Genomic DNA, 22,734 nt, shown 5'->3' on the forward strand with positions numbered 1-22,734 from the left:
ATGTCTGTTAGAAGTGCTTCTATTAAATTATGTCAATATTTTAAGTATTAGTGTATATCAAATACTTGTGTTCGAATCCTATTTAGACAATATTGCACTAGCTTTGCTAATTACCAAGCGAGCGCTTTGAGATCATGTATCACAATTGATCTGTCAGTCATTATGAAGTAATTAAGTAAGTTCCAATCGCAATTAGTTTTTTCTCGTGATGTTCAGGGTTATGTCTTAATTCCATTCGACAACTTCATCTGATCTAGACTAGTATATCACACAAACTCATAATGTCTAACTTACTCAATACTGACAAAATGTCATATGACTAATTCGTTGACATGAAAAATTACCCCAAAAGCTCCACAAACTTGACTGATGGCTGTCATGCAATTTAGAGTCATTTGACAAAAATTTATTAATTCCCATATGTATAGTCATAACCTCCATCAAATAATAAAAATCTCGAAAATAATTATCGAAGCACATAAAAGTAGACATAAATGTGCAATAAATTTAACGGCATTATGATCATGTGAACAAAATATAATTTGCAAGTTGGACTGAAAATTAACATGACCATGACAGTATGTATAGCAATAATACTAGATTTCTATCTATACAGCTATAATACATAGAAAAAATTTAATGTTATAATTAAAATCTCTTTATTATCGAAATATATACATTCAATTTGTTGAGTAATTTGTATTAGGAGGAGGCTAGAAATTGTTTTCTTCATATTCGCATGATTGGATTTCTTTTTGGAGCATTTTTGGGTAGTGAGTGAGTTGGTGGCTTTATTTTGACTGTTATGGCTGTGAAAATTTTGATGTAAAGTGTTTAACGTGTTTTTAGGTAGCTTTAAAAGACATTCTTTTGTCAGGAACATTGGAAAATAAATAAAAGCGTCGGAATAAGCGACATATCCATGACTTTTGATCAAACTGCTTACAGTCAACAATGTTTTCATGATTTAAAGTGTTTTATTGGTCAAAAGTTGTGGATTGTTGACAAAAGTCACTCAAAGCGACGAGTAAGATCATAAAACTTGTTCGAAACTGTTTTAACGTTAATTTGAGATTTGAATAATATTTAATATACATAGTTGAAAACCCCTTTTCATACAAAAGTTCAGTTTGTTTTTGAACTCCGAAGAATAAACATTGAATATTATTTTACAGCCAATTTGTCAATTTCATACGAAATTAAAAGCTCTAGACTTAATTCTACTCTTGCTAGACTTCTTTATCTTCAAGCTAATTTCTCATGACATGCGCTTTTGCCAGTCAACAAACTTATTCGCATTAAAATAATTTTAAAAAGAAGAAAATAGCTCAATACATGTTAATTCCACATCGATTGATTGGTTTTCTTTCATAACAGTCTAACAGTCTAAAATGATGAAAAATTGAACCCAATTAATGTTAATTAATCCCGCCACTGAATGTATGGATTAGATTTTTGATAGCTTTTTATAATCTTTGGAAATTTTGATGTAAAAAAAAATATCTAATTAGGTTTCCAATTATAATTGATTGACTTCAAGTTGTGAGATTTTTTCTTAGTAATTATAAGTGTTATTTGATCACAATTTTCATATTTTCTTTCTCAAACGGTGAGATGAGATTTTATAGTAGGTAAATATTATTAATAATTTTTCATATAATAAAATTTCATGATAAAAGCTCCTGTAAAATTATCAACATGCTACCTCATACTGATAAACAATAATAAAGCAGAAGGAAAGAAATTGCTTATTTACACTTGCAGAAAACCATAAGAATTCAACTTGTTTTATTGTCTCGCGAGGCGACTCCCCGTCGTTGCTAATTTTTCCGCGCGACAAAAAAAAAATTTTTTTTTTACTCATTCGCAAGCATGTTTTGTGAATTTTTTTTCCTTCCTTTACTCCTTTTTTCTTGCATCTTAAGTAGGAGACGTTGAGTGTGAAAAATTAAATGTTGCGAATTTTTAATTAAAATTATTTTTGCTGAGGGAAATTTTTAATTAAAAAATATTTGTGAATCTTTTCATGTTTTCTTACAGCTGGATCTCGATGTTATTGTGTTCTGTCTTTCAGCTCATGCTAAGATTCATACCAAATGGTTAGATACACATTTAATTGGATTCTAAGACCAAAAATTCTTAAAAAATCTGTAATAACCTCAAAAATCTTGAAATTTCTAAAATTTTCACAAAATTCCAGCTCCAAATCAGAAATTTTCATTTCCGATACATTTTAGTCTGCTCTTCCCATCGATCATTCAGATTTATTTCAATGCGCATGCATGCGTTGTAGTGCTATGCTTCATTCTTATCATTTTTCGTTTTACGAATAAATTATTATCGTACAGTAGAAACGAATGTTGATTGGCTGCTCTTTGGAAAGTCTTCTGTGCAAATAAAAAGTCTTGATGGAGCATTAAAAGAGCGCGCATGTGGGTGTATTGATGTAATATTATTGATAAACTACATTAAATGTAATTTTTTATTTTTTTCTTTCTTCTTTGACAGTCAAATCATGAAAGGAAATTGTTGTTAATCATGCAAAATTACTTCTCGTTTTTTTATGAAACTGCTAGACATCATGAAGTTTATTTATAAAGTTTTGATTGTTATGTAATGACTAAGATGAAGATGAAGCTTTGAATATCACGAAAATAGCATTTAATTTGGTTCTGATTGTTGATTTTATGTTAAGGACAATGATGTGCGTGATTATACTTAATAAATTGTATTGAAATCGCTTCCAGTTGAATAAAATTATTCAATAAATGATATTTTTTGAAAACATTGTTTGCTGAATTGTGCTGAATAAACAGATGCTTAAATCAATAAAACTGATAAAATTTTCCAAAATTTTTGTCTTTGAATTAAGTTTTCTCTTTAGAAAGTTTTTGGTTGTTTTCTTTGCAATATCCTATGCTAAAATGAATCTAATTTTGTCTAATTCTTCAATGTTGTTATCGCTTAATTAGTGAGAAATTTTCATTTTTAATGTTGCTTGGATACACAGGGTTGAATTTTTACTTTTGAAGCAGAAATTTCAACCTTCTAGACTGTTTTACTATACTTTACCGTCCTTATATCATGTAATTTTCCATTTTTTATAACTTTTCTCAATCAGACACGCCTAAAACACTTTAATTAAACTTAAAATTGAGATTTTATGTAATTTTTTTCAAAGCAACGCTAATCCGCAAAAACGTACTGAATTTTGACTTCGGTGTTTTGATGTAAATAGCTTGATAAGTTAAATTGAATACATAAAAAACATTAAATGCTAAAAATTTCATGTGTTTCTGATATTATTTGATTAGTTAAAGTTTAAAATTTTAACAAATCAAATTTTCCAAAAACGACAATATTAGAGCTGACAGGAATCTCAACCAATCGGTGGAAATGTCCATATATATATTTATAAAAAATGACGGTTATTTTTGGAAAGACTAACACAATGACAAAATTTACAGTACGTAAATAAATTGAATTTCAAATGACGGTTATAAAATTTTTATTTATCAACAAGTTTACATTGATTACGGCGAATGTCTTGAAACATCCTGAGAGGTACGTTAAGGAAACGTCGACTGTTCTTTAAATCGACTGATTGACAATGCAAAAAATTATTTGTTTCCATTTTTCGTAACCGTTATTTGAAATTTAAATTTATCTGTTGTCAATGTATTAGTTTTGTTTGGGGCGATTTTGGGGCGATTTTTTTCCGTATGACCACATATATATATATTGGCTTAAATTTTTTCAAATTTTTGCTGAATAACTTTAATTCAGCACTAAAATAAGTAAGCTTACTAAGCTAAATTAGTAAAATTTCAATGAAATTAGCAGAGTTGTGCTGAATAAAAGGTTCCTAAAGTTTTGGCTCTGATCTGCTGAATAAGCTGAATTTAGCTGAAAAACTAAACTAAGCTGAATCTAACTGATCTAGCTTAGATTCGCTAAATAAGTGGTTTCTATATCTTGGACAAGTTTGCTGAATAAGCCTGATTTAGCACTGAACTTGCTGAATAAAGAAATTTTCCAAAATAAACTTAACTGATGAACTTACTAGATTTGCAGAATGATTAACAACTTATGAGGAAAAAAGAGATTAATATTCCAGTTTTAGACTTGAAAACGACCTCTGCATTACCTAACCTGAAATTAAACAATTTTTTGCTATTATCAATGGACAGCTTATTCACGAAATTAATAAATATCAGCTAGGTTAACTAAAAGCCCATAAGTAATGACACTTTAAAAGTGTTAAAGGCATTAATCATGTATGAAATGAATCGTGAAGATGTTCGTCAATATCGATATATCACTATTTCTTTTTTCTTTATTTTTTTAATACATTGAACATTTAAAAGGAACATAAATCATAAAATAAAAACTGAAAATCACGAATAGCTAGCCGGCCAACAACATATCATATTCTGGCGAAATGTAAGATTTCGTGAATTGTAAAATGAACATGAATTTTTAGTGTACAATCCAAATATTTTCACACTCTTGTTGAATAATCGTTTTTCCTTACTTCGTTTTTGCATCTCAGAATTGTTTCATCTTTCTTTCTTCCTTTCCTTTACATTACATATAATCATGAACATTCCAATGCAACTCCCTTTCCTTTCTTTTCTCTTCGATTTTTATATTATTGCAAGATTTATTTTGCGCACGAAATTATCGATATATATACAGCGGGAGATCCCATTTTAAACTGAGTTCAGTAAGTGTAAATTTCCAACTTTTTCGTCATAAATCTGCATTCTTTTTCCGTTTATTACATTGCAATGAATAAATAAATGTGCAATATTTACAGACTAATTTTATTGAATAAATCTTGTTATGACGATACTTTTCCTATGTCAATTTTTCTATTAAATTACTTCTTATTTACTCTTATTCAGTCTCAAAGCTGACTCAGATCTGAAAAATCTTTCCGTTAAAAATTTGAATTCAAACACTAACACCATGATAAAAAGATTGTAAAATCAATTTCATCAAATTTTCCGCTTTCCTTAGTACAGAAACATTGCAAATGATTATATGCTCGAAAATCTCCTTGATGAATGCATAAATACACTACTTCAATGCTTTCTTGTTTCTATTCAATTTTTTCCAAATTTTTAAATTTGTTTACATTTCAACGGAATAAAACAAAATCGTGTAATCCGCACATCCATCTATAAATCTTGAGACAAAGGTACACAGTCAGCACTCATAATACTTGATGTCTGCCATGCATGACAATCATATTAAGAGAAAAACGAAGGAGGAAGTTTAAATATGCTGAAATTTATATCAATTATTATTAAATAAAATTGCAAATTAGACATATGGACAGGGCAGGCAGGCAGGCAAATAGGCAGGAAGAGCCAATCATGATAATGTTAAATTAATTTCAAGAGGGAAGTTTACATGAATTTCAATTTTAAAGAACACTGATTAATTGCATAATCTTGTAGTAAAATGAAATATTTCAGTGCTATTAATCATAGAATAAATACAGTAACCTCTTCAGTCTCTATACGCGTTTATAAATGAAGGATTCGTAATGTATGTCTATTATAATGTTCATATCATTTTTTGAAAAAACCAACAAACATTCATTGTTAATTAATTATTGTGTGCTTCTCCTCGACCATCATGAGAATTTCAAAATACAAAGCACGAAATAGAAGTGAAACAAAAGGGCAGAGAACGAAAACAATCTACAGCAATTAACTATTTTGATATATACCGAGCACGTTTTGTAGGTAGATACATATTCGCACCATTTTTTTCAGGTATTCTGTTCTGGATGTTTTGACTTTTTGATGGATTGAGGTGGAATTGTTGTGGATCATTGTGTCTAGTGTATGCAGTGCAATGTGCATCTTTCAGATCCGAATACTAGGAATTTCATCAATTTATCAACCTAATTATATTATATTAGTTTTTAATTGATCATCAGTATCCTTTTATATCCCAGACACCCTCAGACGAAATCGCAATAAAATGTAAAGCGTTAATAAGTTAAAATATTCATATGAATTAAATAGATAGGTAATTAAAAAAGGTAATAAAATAACTGCTGGTTCATAGCCATTAAACTGAACTATGAATTAATGATTGCTGTTTTAAGAATTAATTCTACTTTCGTTAAAAAAATGTTTTGATTGTAACGGCTTTTTAATTTTTGAATGTTTATTCTTGCATGCACAAAACTACGCCACTTTCAAAAGAAGTGCAAAACATAAACACCGGAACTTTCCGGACTTACCTGTTGTCCCGTAGTTTTAAAAATTCTCTAAAAGGATTTAAATAAAGTTCCTTCCAAGCTGTATCAATTCCACATTCCTATCCATCTTCTTTATCAAAATATCATAACAGTAGTTTCGAATTCAAAAATCAATTTTTACAAAAAAAAGCGAACATCGGAATTGCCCATTATCAAAATTCAAGGAAAGACTGTGTGAGCAAAACATAAAAACTAAAAAATCAAAAAACCCAGTTAAAATCAGCGATTAAATATAATTGTGGATATTCTAAGATATAATGGCTGACGAGAAGAAGAAATTAAACGATTTGCGTGTCGTGGATCTAAAAAGTGAATTAGAAAAGCGATCTTTGGAAACCAGTGGAGTGAAAACAATTTTAATTGAAAGATTAGAGAAGGTAACTAGGATTTAGTATGCCATAAATCACTAATAATAGTATTATAAGTCATGATAAGCAAAGCTAACATGTTATTAAATGATAATTTGTCATTTTTTAGAGATTATTTTAAGTTTTTTAAAACACATTGAATTACTGGATGTTTTTCGCCATGTTTGAAATTGTTGTTGGATTTCTGTATGTTAAAGAACCATCTTTAAATTGTATTAATTGTTTAAATGATGTTCTTTTAATAATTGCTAATTTTTAATTGCTTTTAATCATACATGCAGTTTTGTAAATCCTCTAATTAATTTTTCTTATAATCATAACATTTCAGGCTCTAATTGACGAAGGACATGATCCAAATGAATATTTGTTTGAAATAAACAAAGGAAAATCGGTTAAGCCAACAACTCCAGCAAAAACTGCAAAGGAGCCTGAAAAGCCAAAAGAGGAAGAGCCTGAAGAAGAAAAGCCAACAATTGAAGTTAATGAGTCGAGCAGTCAAGAGGATTTAAATGACAGTTCTATCAATGAGGATGAATTGATCCTTAAGGATGAGTGTAGTGAAGACATCGACATGTCTGACGATAAAATTGAAGAAAATCAAGAACAAACAGGTGAGGAACAGCCAAAAGAAACAAATGAGGAGGAATCGAAGGATTTGGACGGTGAAACAAGCAACATCGATAATGAAGATTCTATAAATTTAACTATCGGTGAAGAAGAGGAACAAATGCTCCGCGACGAAGATGATATTAAGCCGAAAGGTAAAATTTATAAGAAATAACTTACATTTTGGTGATGGTAACTAACATGCTTAATCTCATTCTCTCATTTTACTAACATCCATTCATTAACGCATATAAAGACACTGAAATAACTGAAAATCCTATTATCGATGCAGATGATAAATCTGGAGACGATAAGCAACAAGTGAATCCATCAAGTGAAAAGAAGGCTGAAAGGTAACACATGATTAGTTTTCAATGCTTTTTAGACTTAATTAACATAGTTTAATAATCACTTTTTTAGTGAGGAAAAGTCGAAAGACACGTCGAGTGTGAAATCTGGAAAAGACGGTAAGTTAAGCTTGTGTAAAAAATCCTATCAAGTTGTTGATTCAAGTAATGTGAAGTACACGTATATAGATAGATTATTAAGGATTTGTTTATGTCACAAGTGCTCTATAAAAAAAGAATGTTTTTTTGTAAACCAAATAATTTTGGTCATCAAGATAATTTTGAGTTAAAAAAGATATCCAGAAAAGAAAGATTTGGCATCATCCGATAGACGGCAGACGTTGTTGTTAAATGTGATAAATGGGTAAGAACTTTGTAATGTGCTGATTACAAAGGATATCCTGACATCGAGCATTTTATTAATCTCTTTATTAAAAATTTAAAAAAAAATCAAAAAAAATGAAAAATTCCCAAATGAAAAAGTATTAAAATGAATTCAATATTTCCTATTTTCTGTTCGGACTATCTTACGGAATTATAGAAGTAACTTCAACTGCAGTGTCTAGTGTCGGAGCAGCGGAAAAGAAGAAAATTACAGCACCGTCACCGACTACGACACCAAATAATACCGCTAATCAGCAACCAAGTCGTAACTTGTGGGTTTCTGGACTATCTGCTCTCACTAGAGCTACAGACTTGAAGCTAATCTTTGGCAAGCATGGTAAAGTTGTTGGAGCAAAAATTGTTACAAACACTCGATCAGCAAATCAACGATGCTTTGGATACGTTACAATGGCAAATTCAAGTGATGCAACTGAATGTATTGAGCATTTACATCGTACTGAACTTCATGGACGAATGATATCCGTTGAACGTGCAAAGAATGATTTAGCTGGTGCATCAAAAGCCGTCACTGCAACAAAACCAACTGAAACAGCAGTCAAGCCAACAAATGGGACATCAACAACAGTTGAAAAGAAGAAAGAATCAACTGATACAAAGAAATCAGACACAACAACAAGTACAACGAGCAAGGATTCGAAAGAGTCTGATCGAAAGGAGAAATCTGTAAGCAAGACAAAAGATACAGTTAAAAGTGAAAAAGGCGACGAATCAACCTCATCATCTCCATCAAAGCCACCACGAAAGCGAATTTCACCGCCAAGATCATCAAAATCAAAAGAAAAGTCAAGAGAACGAAGAAATGATACAAAAGATATAAAAAATAGACAGCGATCACGTGAAGTTGTTCGTCGATCAAGAAGTCGGGAGATTTTATCACTCAGCCGTTTACGAGAGGAACGTGAAATTCGTCGTCGTCGTGAACGTGAGCGTGAATTACGTGAAAAGGAAATGCGTGAAGAGGAAAGACGCCGTCGTGAGATCAGAAGACGACAAATTGAAGAAGATGCACGTCTAGCAAGAGAACGTGAAAAGTTGGAACTCGAAAAGGCAAAGATTGCAAAGGAAAAGGCTGAATTGGTCCGAATTCAGCGTGAGAGACAGAAATTGGAGATGGAAAAGATCGAATTTGAGCGTCTAGAATTAAAGAGACAGCAGAGAAAGTATGACATTACATGTAACACTGATGATAATCAGAACATTCTCTATATCCTTTTTTTCTTTCATTATTAAGTATAAAACAAATAATTCAATCTATTTTCGCCTGATATACACATATTTAGTAGCGGTAGATTTAATTAACTATTCAGTTCTGTTTCAATCAATTTTTCTCCTTTTTGAGGTCGTTCTTTGATGTTTTCACACTTGTCCTTAAATATTATTATCAAGAAAAGATGAAAGAAAATTTATTTAATGAAAAAATACGAAAACTTAAAATCATTGCCTCTGTAGGGCATGTTAATGTTTGTGGACGGACATCACACCTTTCTTAGACTTGAGAAGATTTGAGATATTATTTTTGGAGTCAATTTTGCGAGCACCATCCAACTGCATCACACTTCACATTACTTGATAAGTATGTAGTCAGCAATCAATGATCAGCACTGCTAGATATTAATCTTGGTGATCCAGCTAGAAGCTATAGCATTATTGAGAACATTTTGGTACTAGGAACTAATTTTGATAACATTTTGGAACCAAGCAGAGATGCCACTATTCAGAACCACAGCTATCAATGGACAAAGCATGAGATAGAGCAGAACAATCAACTAAATCAGACAGACGAAGCAAACAGCTCTAGATCCAGCGCAAACGTTAACATGTTCTACATGCAAACACAACCATTCGATATTGAAATTATTTTGTTAATTATTGTCCTTGAATTAGTTTTGCTTAAACATATTCAGTCTTGTTGAAAATTGTGGCTACATAATGGATTTTCTTTTTTTTTCTAATTTACTGAAAATCTAGGATTGAAGAGGAGAAACGGGCAATAAAGAGACCATTATCAAATGATCGTTATGACGATGATCGTGATAGAAAGAGACCAGCAACTGATAGACGCGGATTTGAAGCACCACCACCTCCGAGATTCGATTTGACTCGGTAAGTTAAATTTAAAATTTTAGCAATAATTTTTAGATATTTAACGGCATTTGAAAATTTAAAAATTTAGCGAAAGTTCAGTAATTTAACGAAAACTTCAACTCAGTTCAGTTCATGAAATTTTGAAATCTGAAAAGCCGTTAAAAATTTATCGAACATTTTATTAATTCTTAAATTTTTTCCCAATTTCAGAAGCTCGGGATATGATCGCGATCGATCAACAACAGACATTAAGAAACGTCTCGACGACTATCCAAAACGTGATGATGGATATTCATCAAAGAGTCGTGATGACTATAAACGAGATTCTTATAAGAGTAGTGGAAGTAGCAGAGATGATTACAAGAGAGACACTGATGTCTCGTCAAGAAGCTACAATTCTTCAAGTAGTCGCGTTGATTCATCATTAAATTCCAGTAAAGACAGATATTCAGATCGTACATCAACTTCTGATTATCGAAGCAGTGGGACTCGAGTTGATGATTCTCGAAATGACAGCAGTAAATCACGTTATTATGACTCACAATCAGACACTCGATATAATCGTCCTCCAGTAGTTCCAAGCACAACAACATGGGCTGGAAATACAAGTCATCAAACACAATTCAGTGGTATGGGCTCAACTGATTTATGGAATGCTGCAAAAGCACAGACAGCAGATAATGGTGCATCTTGGTCACGTAGTAATATGGATGATAATCGTGACTATCGCTTCCAAACCAGTGACCGTAAAACTTCTCAACATTATCCAATCGATCAGACAATGAGAACTACACAATATGTCAGCAACGGGAACTCAAATATCATACCAACAACATCCACACGATTTACTGGGAATCCACGTTGGTAAAGACATTATTTGATCCATATCCATATCTTACCTTTTTATTATTGTATTAGCATATACTTAAATATAATTCTCACATAATTGATTCGAAGTTATAATCACTAAGATTACATACACAAATATGGAATAAAGCCAGAATTGCTTGAAATTTATGTAAATTATTAGTTTTTTTTATTTAATACTCTTATCAAATTAAAGGAATGCGCTTTATTGCAACAAAATACGAATAGAAGTAAAATAATAAGAGTAAGTATGTAATTAAAAATGGTGATAAGAACAGAAGTACATCTGTATATATATCTGTGTATATAAAAAATAATAAGACAATTCCTTTTATAAAAAAATTTTTTTACATAATAATTGAAGGTTCAGGAACACTTTCCGAGATGCTTTTGTGCGGCAATACTTGTCCACCATTTACGAATACTTCATCTTTTACAATCACATCCTCACCAAGTACTGTTATTCCCTCCAATCTCACCCATCGACCTACAATACAACGCCATCCAATAATACAAGAACTAAGCCACGAATGTGACTTAACGATAGCTCCCTTTAGAAGAGTACATCTCTTGATACACACACCTAAAGATAAGAGAAATTTTTAAAGATATGCTAATCAAATAGGTCATAAAATTTTGAGTATTATAGGCTGTTTAGACAGTTGTTTTTTCTAGTTCTTCTGCTGTCTATTTAGAGAAATTTATCACGCAAAAATGTTTTTTTCTATGAAAACCGTTAATGGAATTGATGGATTTATTTGTCCTTCACATAAATTTCACTAATACGACCTTGGCTATAATTTGTCCATTATTTGTCGCTTTACTTCCTCATTTAAATTAGTTTTTGATAATTTTAACAAATTTTGCCGTTAAAATTCAAATTTGTTCAAAAAATATTTTGACAGATAAAATTCAAATATTTTTTAACCGTTATGCATTCAAAAAAATCATCAAATTTAAATTACTTCCGACCGTTAAAATCCCTAAAATTTCGCTTATGGCAGCTATAAAGCAACAAATTCATACGAAACTAATTTCTCCTGTCTAATACACCCCATAAATAACTAAATGACATGATTTATTACCATCCTCAATTACGCAGTCAGGTCCAATCGTGACATTAGGTCCAATTCTACAACCTTTTCCAATTTTCGCTGATGGATCGACTAATACATTCCCAACGATTCCTTCACCTTCATATAGCTGAGATGGATTACGATGTTTCAATGAATTTAAATATAAGCACATTCCTGTGAAAAATGAGAAGTAATGAGAAACGTTATCACAAAAAATATTGTAGCATATTGTCAAGTCATAAATAACTTTAGTGACATAATTAAGTATGTACCTGTTAAAAAGTCTTTAGGTTGTCCAATATCCATCCAGAAACCATTAAGCTCAAATGCATAAAGCTGCTTGTCACTTGACATAAACGGAAATACTTCTTTTTCAATTGATGTCGGTTTTAATTGTATGCGTGATAAAACGGAAGGATTAAGGATATATAAGCCGGCGTTAATTTTATTACTGACAAATTCTTGAGGTTTTTCGATAAAGCTTTCAATGCATCCATCATTGTTATATAGAACAACACCATATTTGGATGGTTCTTCGACTTTTGTTACAACAATTGTTCCTTCTTTCCCGTGATTCCTGTGAAATTTCTCAAGTTCTTGAAATGGAAAGTCACAAATGACGTCAGAATTTAGTACATAAAATGGTTCTGGACTTGTTAATAAAATATCTTTGGCCAATGCAAGAGGCCCGGCAGTTCCAAGTGGTTCTGTTTCATGTGAAAATATAAGATTTACTCCCAACTTTTCTGTCTCTTGTTTTAGTTCCTTTTCCATCTCATCCGCTCTGTATGATACTGCCAAAATAACCTAGAGCAATAAATCAATTGAGTTACAGCATAACTATACACTTTTCAGTTATTAAACATACCTCAGTTACTCCAGCTTCCTTTAGTGCCTCAATTTGATGCAATAGAATCGGCTTATTAGCAAATTCAACAAGAGGTTTCGGTCGTGATAGTGTTAAAGGCCTTAATCTTGTACCATATCCACCAACTAATATTAATGCCCGCATTTGACACTTCTCTGTCGACATTTCGATTCACAATTAATTAATTAAACTTTTTTCGGTCTTGAAATAAAATCAACAAATTGATCTAAAATTTTCACACTATTTAATATATAATTAAATCTAGAATATTAGCACAATTTCACATAAATTAGTTAATATAATTAAACAGCAGGGAAACTCTTTGTGGATTAAAAATGAAGACGTAGCTATAATACAAAACGGTGACTCAACTATTAATATTTGTGATAACAAAAGTTTTTTTTTCTGTGAATCTAAATAAATCGGTCCGTGTAAAAACGGAGAATCCAATCTTATCATTTATCCTTAACACAGTTCCTTACTGAATCTTATTTGATTCCATTTGTTAAATTTTATCAATTATCATACCAAACATCCCTAATTAACAATAAACTACCCTTAATTCCTGCATAAATCAACTTAACGAAAGATATCATCAACATACATCAGTGATAAAGGTACAAGATACAGCAAAAATGGATTTGGTAAGATAAAATAATATTTATTTAATTTCTCGACTTTAATTAATGCTGGATGTTTAGGAAAACGGCCAGACTGATAGCAATCCTAAGGATCTTTTGTTTGAGAAACATGTTAATTATGTAGCAAACCATGGAAATGATAAAAATGACTTTGTAAGTAATTGTTACATTTTTTATTGAAATTAATTAATTTTAATTGAAATGACCATAGGAATACACTATGACTGAGTTTTTACGGATGAGTGGAATCTATTGGGGTACAACCTGCTTAGATATAATGGGCGAATTAGATAAGCTTGATAAATTATCGATTATTGGATTCATTAAAAAGTGTCAATGCAAGAAAAGTGGAGGAATCTCTGCTTGTGAAGGACATGATCCACATCTACTCTATACACTTAGTGCTATTCAAATTCTCTGTACATACAATGCATTAGATGAGATTGATGTAGCTGCTGTTGGGAAGTATGTCCAATTATTACAACAGCCTGATGGATCTTTCTTTGGTGATAAATGGGGTGAAGTGGATACACGATTTTCATTCTGTGCAGTAGCAATATTAGCATTAACAAACCAAATGAATCTAATTGATGTTGATAAAGCTGTTGAATTTGTATTATCATGTGGAAATGTCGATGGTGGCTTTGGAAGTAAACCAAATGCTGAAAGTCATGCTGGCTTAATTTATTGTTGTGTAGGATTTCTATCCATAACACATAATTTACATAAATTAGAAACGGAGAAATTGGCATGGTGGCTGTGTGAAAGACAGTTGAAGTCTGGTGGATTAAATGGAAGGCCTGAAAAGTTACCAGATGTCTGCTATTCTTGGTAAGAAATTGATTTTAACTGTTAATATCAATATAAAGTATTTAATCCTATGTCTTATAAAGGTGGGTGCTGTCATCATTAACAATCATGGGAAGATCACATTGGATAAGTGGAGAAAAATTAAAGGAATTTATATTATCGTGCCAAGACACAGAAACAGGCGGTTTTAGTGATCGACCAGGAAATATTCCAGACATCTTCCATACACTCTTTGGAGTCGGTGCATTGTCATTGCTAGGATATCCAAATTTAAAGAAAATCAACCCAACATTCTGTATGCCTGAAGAGATTGTAGAGAAATTATATAAAGTTCAAATTTTGGACTCTTGAAGCATTAAGGAAGATAATTTATTAAGCTTATAAAGCGTGCACTATAAAGCTAAGAAACAAATACCATTAAAATCTAAAAAAAAAATTAATTTAAATGACAGCTTGTTAGCAAAATAAAACGTATTAAAACATTAAGCACATCCGTTTGTTTCATCGTATATGTCAAATGTGACTGACGTCTTCCATGTTAATACATCTCTATCATATGATGGGACAATTTTGATGCTCGGCAATTGTTCTGATTTGCTACTTCGCTGTAATAGAATTAAACAGATTTCAAACTGAAACTATAAGAATTTTAAAAATTTAACATTTTTCAAAAATTTAAATTTTAACGGTTTTCAAAATTTTAAATTTTTAACAGTTTTCAAAAATTTGAATTTGTTCAACTTTCAAAATTTTAAGATTAATTTTAATCTCTAGATTAAAATCCAGAATAATTTTAATCTCACACTCAAATTCAAAGATGAGTGTCTGAGCCTTGAAATTGACAAAGCAATTTTCCACTTCTGACTCATAAAACAGCATAAACATGACAAATCATTCAACAAGTGGCTTACATGAATTTCAACAGAATTTTTGTACAATATCCTCTTGTAAGGCTGATCAGTAATTTTAATTTCTTCAGCTATATGCTTTACTTGGAATGTCTGCTTTATGTCGACACTGGATATGAATTGCTTTGATGTTGGCTGCTCACACTTTTTTGTTTGTTGTTCATAAATGAGCTTTTCTAATTGACAACTTTTGCTTGTCACGTAAAGATTGCGGCTGAAATGAAGCAATAGTCATGTCTATGATACCAACAATGATTAATTAACTTACACTTGAACTTCCCGATCAAAATAGAAAACATCAATATCATAACAATCACTTTCATTCATGAATACTAAGGCAGGAAGCATTTTCTCCATAATTACGTTATTTATTTTAATACTTTACTTAACTTAATTAAATATTCTATAGTGTAAAATTGTGAAAACTTGTGTAATAATTAATTTTCTTCTCATTCGACAATGATTTCAAGTATCGTCCTTTAACAATAACAACTCTTTGATTAAATGAATATAAACTATCAGGATTTTGGACAATTTCTCGCTTCTCATCGATCCTTGTGAACTTTCTCATCTTTTTTGTTGATATTTTATGTCCATACTGGATATTGATTGTCTTTGGTGCTTGAGAAATGAGTTTTGTGATTGGTTGTCGATTATCAATTATTGGATGTAATCTTTGTATTCTATATCCAATAAATCTTTTCTTCGGTGTTATTTTAAAGATCGTATTTGTTTGTGTCTTATTGTGTTCCTCAATCTTAGCAATTCGTTTGTTGTGATTCAGCAGGTATTTGGCATAATAAACGAGAAACGGAAGCAGCTTATCACCGCATACTTCATATAGAAATTCATAAAAGAAAATGTCTCGTTTGCCACGGAGATAAATTGCTGAGCAATTAATGTCACATGCTAGCTTTGAGCCTATTATCAGATTCCTTGTTTCCACCTTCTCGAAAAACACGAGCAGTTCCCGAAATGAGAATTCTCCGAGAGACCATAGTCCTTTAACTACTCTGCCTAGCCACTCATAATCTAAAGACATAAAAAATGTTAATTAATAAAATTATTCTATCACAGTAAGCATATTCCTTACCAGTAATCCTTTTGTTAATCTTCAGATAATTTTCAACCTCACTAATAATTAATACCGTCATGTAATGCTCAACTCCAAACCATTTTGAGCCACACATTCCAATTAATTTACAAATAGCATCAACATTATTTTCAGTACATTTAATTGTTGATGCACAGTTTGTGGATAAAAGTGCATTAAATTCATCTTCAATATCATTACGGACGCCTGTTGATCGAGTCGATTCTGTTGATGCTTCTTCGTGATTCTCAAGCTTTGTTTTGACTGTAAAATCTTCAAATCCTTCAATTAGCTCATCTCGAAGAGTTCTCCCTGTCTTTTCCGATTCCATGCTAAAATTTTCAATCAGCATCGCATTATTCTCATCAAATTTCATATTTGAGTCACTTGATATTTCGTCTATATTGATTCCATTGTTATTATCAATAATTCCGTTATTTCCATCATATGAGACTATATTGGAATCGTATGTAGCATATTCTGATGGATCATGTTCTAATTCAGTATAATGGCCATTTTCTCTTACTTCATCATTTATTGAGCCAACAAGTAAGCTCGAAAGTAACTGACAGACATGCTTAAGCTCAATATTCATGTCGCTGTTTACTGTGTACGGATTCCTTAAAATTGCTTCTAAATATCCAATAGACTTATCAAGTATGTTATCTGTGTAGCTTATGGCAATCATATCAATCCATTTGATCAGGAAATGCTTAACTAAACCAGCCACATGACAGCTGTTGCTGAGTATTTTTAGTGCTTCATTTGTACATTCTTCGTCTCCATTGAAGACAGCTAAAAAGTTTATAAATATTATTAACTAATTTTATGGCAAATTTAAAGGACATACCATCACATATACTATGGTAGAACTCGATGTAATCCTCATCAATCTTTTCATCCAGTAAGAAAGTATTTGTCAAAAAAATAGGTCCATTTACATTTTCTTCCGTTACATGCTTATTAAATTCTTCTGTCAAGTCTAGCGTTTCATCCCGTGTGAAATAAATAAGCTGCTTGTGATCGTCCTCAATGAAATCATAGGATAATTTTGTATCGGAACCAAGAATTAATGAGCAATTTGAATCCTTGAGAACTTCATTTGTCAATTCAAATGTAACCTTTCCTCCACTATGTTTGGAATAATTTTTAATGTTCTGCAATTGCATAACTGATTAGCATAACGTAATTAAGGAGATTTAGTGACTTACATTAACAACTTCCATAAGTTTATAAGTGGCATCTTCGGCTAATCTAGAATACACTTCTGGCTGTATTTCCGTATTGTCAATTTGCTCACAGATATTTCTTACAGATCTATTGCTGAACCCGCAAAAGTACTATAATTAAATAATAATAGTAAGCTTTGACAATTTTAAATTACTCCTGTTTTACATACTTTATCTGAGGTATTTGTGGCTTGTGGGCTGTTACTTCTTATCTTCTTCTTTTTGCTCTTCTTCCTTGAGACATTTCCATTCTCCATTCTACTTTAATTAACAGTGTTTGTGAAATAATTTATATCACAGGAATTTGTGATTGTTTACTAGACGAGAACGTTACAAATGTTTTTTGAAAACTTCACAAAAGTTTTTAAGCGCGTAGTTGACTTCCCTTTTGCCGTGAACTGACTGTTCAAATAAAAACTTGAGAAAAAAGGTGAATTACAGTAAAAATGTCGACTTTTGAATGGAGCGAACATAGAGCTCCTGATGGGAGAATATATTATTATAATTCCGTCACAAAGGAAAGCCGTTGGGATAAACCAGATTCATTAAAAACACCCGGAGAAGTAAGTTTCAAAACATGAAATAATTATGTTAAAAAAATTAATGAAATTAACTATTTCAGCGCTTATTATCAACTTGTCCGTGGAAAGAATATATATCTGATTCAGGTAAACCGTATTATTACAATTCCGCAACAAAGGAATCAAGATGGACAGCACCACCAGAATTTACCGAAATCAAACAGAAAATTACTTCCGAAAAAGGAAGCACTGGATCTTTTCCAGTATCATCTTCAAACACACCAATAACATCCCCACTAATGATGTCAGATAATATAAGTAAAACACCAGGATCAAATGAAAACTCCTCGTCTTCAGCACTGGATCATGCAATGGCAGCCACCCTTGCTCAGCTTGATTCAATTGAAGTTCCAGTCTTGCCGAAAGAAGAAGAAAAGCCAATTGCAGAAATTCCAGAAGAACCAGTCGTAGAATTTAAAGACAAAAAAGAGGCAATTGAAGCATTCAAGGAATTTCTCAGAGAAAAGAATGTTCCAGCATGTACATGGGAGCAGTGCATAAAGATTATATCAAAAGACCCTAAATATAATGCCTTTAAAAAGCTAAATGAAAAGAAGCAGGCATTCAATGCATACAAAACACAAAAACAAAAGGAAGAGAAGGAAGAACAAAGATTAAAGGCAAAGAAGTCGAAAGAAAATTTGGAAAAGTTCCTCATGTCCCACGAAAAAGTCGATTCCACAGTCAAATATTATCGATGTGAGGAAATGTTCTCAAATTTGGAAGTATGGAAAACAGTGCCAGAACAAGACCGACGGGATATTTTCGAAGATTGTATCTTTAATTTAAGTCAACGAGAGAAAGAGGAAGCTAAAGTGCTCAAAAAGAGGAACATTAAGGTTTTGAGTAAGTATTAATCCTTTAATTTATTTGATCCAGTTTTTCATAATTTCCTTTTTAATCTTCAGGAAAACTGCTAGAATCAATGGAATCGATATCCTTTCAATCGACATGGTCAGAAGCACAAGTACTACTGTTGGACAATAACGAATTTAAGAGTGACATATCACTTTTAGGTATGGATAAAGAGGATGCATTGATTGTTTTTGAGGAGCATATTCGTGCACTAGAAATTGAGGAAACGGAAGAGAAAGAGAACGAAAAAAGGCGGCAAAAACGTTTACAACGAAAGAATCGTGACAATTTCTTGACATTGCTTGATTCCCTCCATGAAGATGGAAAGCTTACATCAGTTTCAACATGGGTTGAATTATATCCAACAATATCAGCAGATTTACGTTTCTCAGCGATGCTCGGACAACCTGGATCAACACCATTAGATCTTTTCAAGTTTTATGTCGATCAATTAAAGGCACATTATCATGATGACAAAAAGTTAATTAAAGAAATCCTCAAGGAAAGAAAGTTTAATGTTCAAGCACAAACATCCTTTGAGGAATTTGCCACTGTTGTTTGTGAAGATCAACGATCAGCTTCACTTGATCCAGGTAATGTAAAGTTGACATATAATTCAATGCTTGAGAAGGCAACAGCTGTAGAAAAGGAAAAACAGAAGGAAGAAAATCGTCGAATAAGAAAATTGGAGAATGAAGTTAAAAACCATTGGCTTGATGCTGGTTTGACTGCAGCAGATACGTGGGAGAAAGCAAAAGCCTGTGTAATTGATAAGATTGACTATGAGGCGTATGATGCAGAATTAAAGATTGAGGAAGTATGGAATGAATTCACAAATGAGACAGAAAACATTTGCAGTCATCATCACTCAAAATCAAAGAAGTCAAAAAAGAACCGAAAACGAAAGAAGCGTTCACGATCAAGCTCTGTGTCGTCCGAAGAACATGAGAATTTGGAGGAAGTATCGCCAATTGAGGAAGTGTACGAGGAAGAAGTTGTCGAGAAGAAACGTAAAAAGAAGAAGAAGCATAAAACACGATCACCGCATAGTTCAGGGAATATCAGTAATGAAGAATCAGATGTTACATCCCCGAAAGCTGCATTAAGTGATGATCAGGCAATGAGCGAGTCGGAACTTGAATCAAAACGCTTGGAATTACTTAAACAACTAGCTGAAGATTAAGATTCCTTATTTTTATTGGCATTTTTTTGACTTTTGTTCGTTTCTTTATTTCTTTTAAATAATTTTTTTTAAAGTCCACAACACTCAAGGTATGGCAATTTTGATAAACTGTAATTTGTAACAGCATAAAAATGATTTAATACATTAACGGGTATTTAAAATTCAAAAAATACTTGTTTAGTTTTAACGGTTTTCAAAAATTTGAATTCTAACGGTTTTTGAAATTTTAAATTTTAGCTCAAATGAACCGAACTGAAATGAACTTTTAGTTTTCATTCAAAATAGCCATCCCTTGACATTCACATTAATTAATTTTCGCTTAAAAACTTGTATATTTTTTAATCTAGTAATATTATTACATTTGTTTCCACACATATGATTTCTTTTTAAATGAAATAATTCATTTATGTTGAAAAATTTAATTAAATTACTGCTAAACAACGACATCGTCCCGCATGTAAGACGGTTTTTGATACTGATCTGGATGTTGCTTCTTTCTATGCGACAACATATTTGATTGATTACGAAAAGTTCTAGGACAAAATGTGCAGGTGTAAAGATCTTGCAATGTATGAACAGAAGCTTCGTGATCGATGAGATTGCGTGGCCGTTTAAAACTTTTGTCGCAATATCTGTAAATTGACATTTCTTTAGTAAATTAAGGATCTATAAAATTAAGCTCAATAAACATACTTGCAAGTGAAATTTTTTGGCATTTCATGAACATATCGGATGTGCTTTTTCAGGGCATTTAAATTTGGAGATTTTTTACCGCAGTAACTACATTGATTCTCTTGTGCTTCCGTTGCATGATTCTTAACATGACGATTATAGGATTTGAGATCACCCAAGTAATGTCCACATATTTCACATTTGATTCTATCTTCAGGCTTTCTTAAATGAGTCTTTTTGTGTTCCTCTATCGCACTTTTGGTTTTGAATGTTTTCGAGCATATTTCACAAATTTCCATGTTTGTTGCCGCGTGAGTATAATCAATATGATGCTTGAGTCTCGCCTGATTCACAAATTTCTTAAAACAATCTTGTATTGGACATTCGAAGATCGCCTCAACATTGTCAAAAATATGTACGGAAAGTAAATGATTTCTGACCTGAAACTATGTATAAATAACAATAAACAACATGTTATGTTTAGCTCATGCTATTCACTTACTTTCTTTGCAAAGGACTTCGGACAGTGATCACATTTCTGAAATAACAAGGAATAATTATAGATTATGTGCAGGAAACTCAATAACGAAGTGCCTTACGTATTCCTTAATAGTCTCATGACATGCCAAGTGCTTGGATAAATAGCTCTTAGAATCGAATGTTTTGCCACATATCGGACACGGATATGAATAATTATAATGAGTATTAACATGCTCTACAAGTCTACATCGTTGTCTGAATTTTCTATTGCAACACATTAAGTATCCTTCCATTTGATGTGCATGCTTAAAATGAGATTTTGCGTCCCTGAGACTCTCGATTGGAATTGAACATAAGTCACAAAGCATATTTGCTGTTTCTCGAATTCTTTGATCGTCGGCTGTATCATTTTCATTAAAGTATTGCAGATCAAATTTTGTCTTTGGTGTGTATTGTGGATGTTCTTCAGAGATCCATTCTGTTATTGTTTCGTCGAGTTCTGATGTCTCTTCTTTTATGAGATTTTCGTCAAATATTTCCTTATCATCTTTAGCGTCTATTTCGTACACAATTAAATCTTCCGTTTTCAATGCATCTGTATCTTCAACATCCAGAGATCCTACATCGTATTTAATATTCGGTTCCATGCCATAATTATTGGCAACCAATGTGAAGAACTCATGAAAGGAATCGATGTTATACCAGCAATTATGGCAAACTTTTTCATTTTCGCTGTTTCTCAAGATTTTCTAAAAATTTAAATGACAATTTTAGAAATTGATCAATTTTGAATAAAATGACAGCTTACCTCTGCAAATGGAAAATGTATTCTAATTAAATCTGCGGCTATAATTTCATTATTTTCGTCTAGTCTATCATTAATGTGTATAAGATTATTTTCGTCCAAAAAATTCAAACAAAACATACACTTCATATTTACTAAGCGTATATAACTTAAAATGTTGTACTTTCACTGTCACTTAGTCTGTTTATTTGGCTCTTAATTATCTGTAACTTTTTAAGTTATCCACAGACCTTAAATTTCACTTTCATTAATTTTTACAATTTGTTTACATAACATAGTAGTCTGTAAATTGATTTTTAGGTAAAAACGGTAATTTTTAAATTCAAACGAGACAGGAAAACGTTTAAAAATTTAAAATACGGTAGATTTATGCTCTATTTTTGCAGCATATACACTCAGGAAAATTAATTAAAATATATGTATGTCCAATTATTATCTATAATCAATAGAAATGCGTTTTGTAAAAATTAACACAATAAACTTTCATAATTTTGATATTGTTTATGTTTTTAAGGCAACAGTGCACTCGTGATCTGCCCAAATTCTATTTCCCTTGAAACTGCCCACAGTTATTT

General features: G+C 31.7%; 6 protein-coding genes across 8 annotated transcripts; 3 read left to right on the plus strand and 3 right to left on the minus strand.

Annotated features, from left to right (window-relative positions):
- Positions 1 to 6,412: 6,412 nt before the first annotated feature.
- On the plus strand, positions 6,413 to 11,114 carry Saf-B (Scaffold attachment factor B). Of its 2 annotated transcripts, none has more exons than XM_070640154.1 (7): positions 6,413 to 6,657; positions 6,977 to 7,409; positions 7,511 to 7,607; positions 7,675 to 7,721; positions 8,143 to 9,166; positions 9,975 to 10,109; positions 10,302 to 11,114. In XM_070640154.1, exons 1-7 carry the CDS (start codon positions 6,538 to 6,540, stop codon positions 10,957 to 10,959), a joined length of 2,514 nt encoding a protein of 837 aa, XP_070496255.1. In that variant the 5' UTR covers positions 6,413 to 6,537; the 3' UTR covers positions 10,960 to 11,114. The 2 variants fall into 2 exon arrangements, with proteins under 2 accessions (XP_070496255.1, XP_070496256.1); XM_070640155.1 differs by having other exon boundaries at positions 7,547 to 7,607.
- Positions 11,115 to 11,118: 4 nt separating this feature from the next.
- Gmppb (GDP-mannose pyrophosphorylase B) lies at positions 11,119 to 13,324 on the minus strand. 2 transcript variants are annotated; one of them, XM_070640158.1, is made up of 5 exons: positions 13,187 to 13,315; positions 12,903 to 13,128; positions 12,307 to 12,841; positions 12,044 to 12,208; positions 11,119 to 11,541 (listed from the first exon to the last, which is right to left on the minus strand). In XM_070640158.1, the coding sequence occupies exons 2-5, from the start codon at positions 13,065 to 13,067 to the stop codon at positions 11,306 to 11,308; spliced, it is 1,101 nt and encodes a 366-aa protein (XP_070496259.1). In that variant the 5' UTR covers positions 13,068 to 13,128; positions 13,187 to 13,315; the 3' UTR covers positions 11,119 to 11,305. The 2 variants fall into 2 exon arrangements, with proteins under 2 accessions (XP_070496259.1, XP_070496258.1); XM_070640157.1 differs by having other exon boundaries at positions 12,903 to 13,324.
- A 169-nt stretch (positions 13,325 to 13,493) lies between these two features.
- Positions 13,494 to 14,839, plus strand: RabGGTb (geranylgeranyl transferase type-2 subunit beta). The gene is made up of 4 exons (XM_070640159.1): positions 13,494 to 13,546; positions 13,604 to 13,696; positions 13,755 to 14,374; positions 14,437 to 14,839. The coding sequence occupies exons 1-4, from the start codon at positions 13,538 to 13,540 to the stop codon at positions 14,702 to 14,704; spliced, it is 990 nt and encodes a 329-aa protein (XP_070496260.1). The 5' UTR covers positions 13,494 to 13,537; the 3' UTR covers positions 14,705 to 14,839.
- A 767-nt stretch (positions 14,840 to 15,606) lies between these two features.
- Positions 15,607 to 17,907, minus strand: Saf6 (SAGA factor-like TAF6). Its single transcript, XM_070640156.1, has 5 exons — positions 17,754 to 17,907; positions 17,566 to 17,694; positions 17,205 to 17,511; positions 16,355 to 17,149; positions 15,607 to 16,293 (listed from the first exon to the last, which is right to left on the minus strand). The coding sequence occupies exons 1-5, from the start codon at positions 17,838 to 17,840 to the stop codon at positions 15,665 to 15,667; spliced, it is 1,947 nt and encodes a 648-aa protein (XP_070496257.1). The 5' UTR covers positions 17,841 to 17,907; the 3' UTR covers positions 15,607 to 15,664.
- A 62-nt stretch (positions 17,908 to 17,969) lies between these two features.
- On the plus strand, positions 17,970 to 20,907 carry Prp40 (pre-mRNA processing factor 40). Its single transcript, XM_070639957.1, has 3 exons — positions 17,970 to 18,146; positions 18,206 to 19,010; positions 19,073 to 20,907. The coding sequence occupies exons 1-3, from the start codon at positions 18,030 to 18,032 to the stop codon at positions 20,200 to 20,202; spliced, it is 2,052 nt and encodes a 683-aa protein (XP_070496058.1). The 5' UTR covers positions 17,970 to 18,029; the 3' UTR covers positions 20,203 to 20,907.
- LOC139090216 (zinc finger protein OZF-like) lies at positions 20,511 to 22,456 on the minus strand. The gene is made up of 5 exons (XM_070639958.1): positions 22,163 to 22,456; positions 21,474 to 22,103; positions 21,377 to 21,412; positions 20,896 to 21,320; positions 20,511 to 20,834 (listed from the first exon to the last, which is right to left on the minus strand). Exons 1-5 carry the CDS (start codon positions 22,286 to 22,288, stop codon positions 20,636 to 20,638), a joined length of 1,416 nt encoding a protein of 471 aa, XP_070496059.1. The 5' UTR covers positions 22,289 to 22,456; the 3' UTR covers positions 20,511 to 20,635.
- Between the last annotated feature and the right edge of the window lie 278 nt (positions 22,457 to 22,734).

Source organism: Chironomus tepperi, unplaced genomic scaffold (genome assembly GCF_022539635.2).
Source record: "Chironomus tepperi strain 1889 unplaced genomic scaffold, CSIRO-AGI_Ctep_v1 contig_217, whole genome shotgun sequence".
NCBI lineage: Eukaryota > Metazoa > Arthropoda > Insecta > Diptera > Chironomidae > Chironomus > Chironomus tepperi.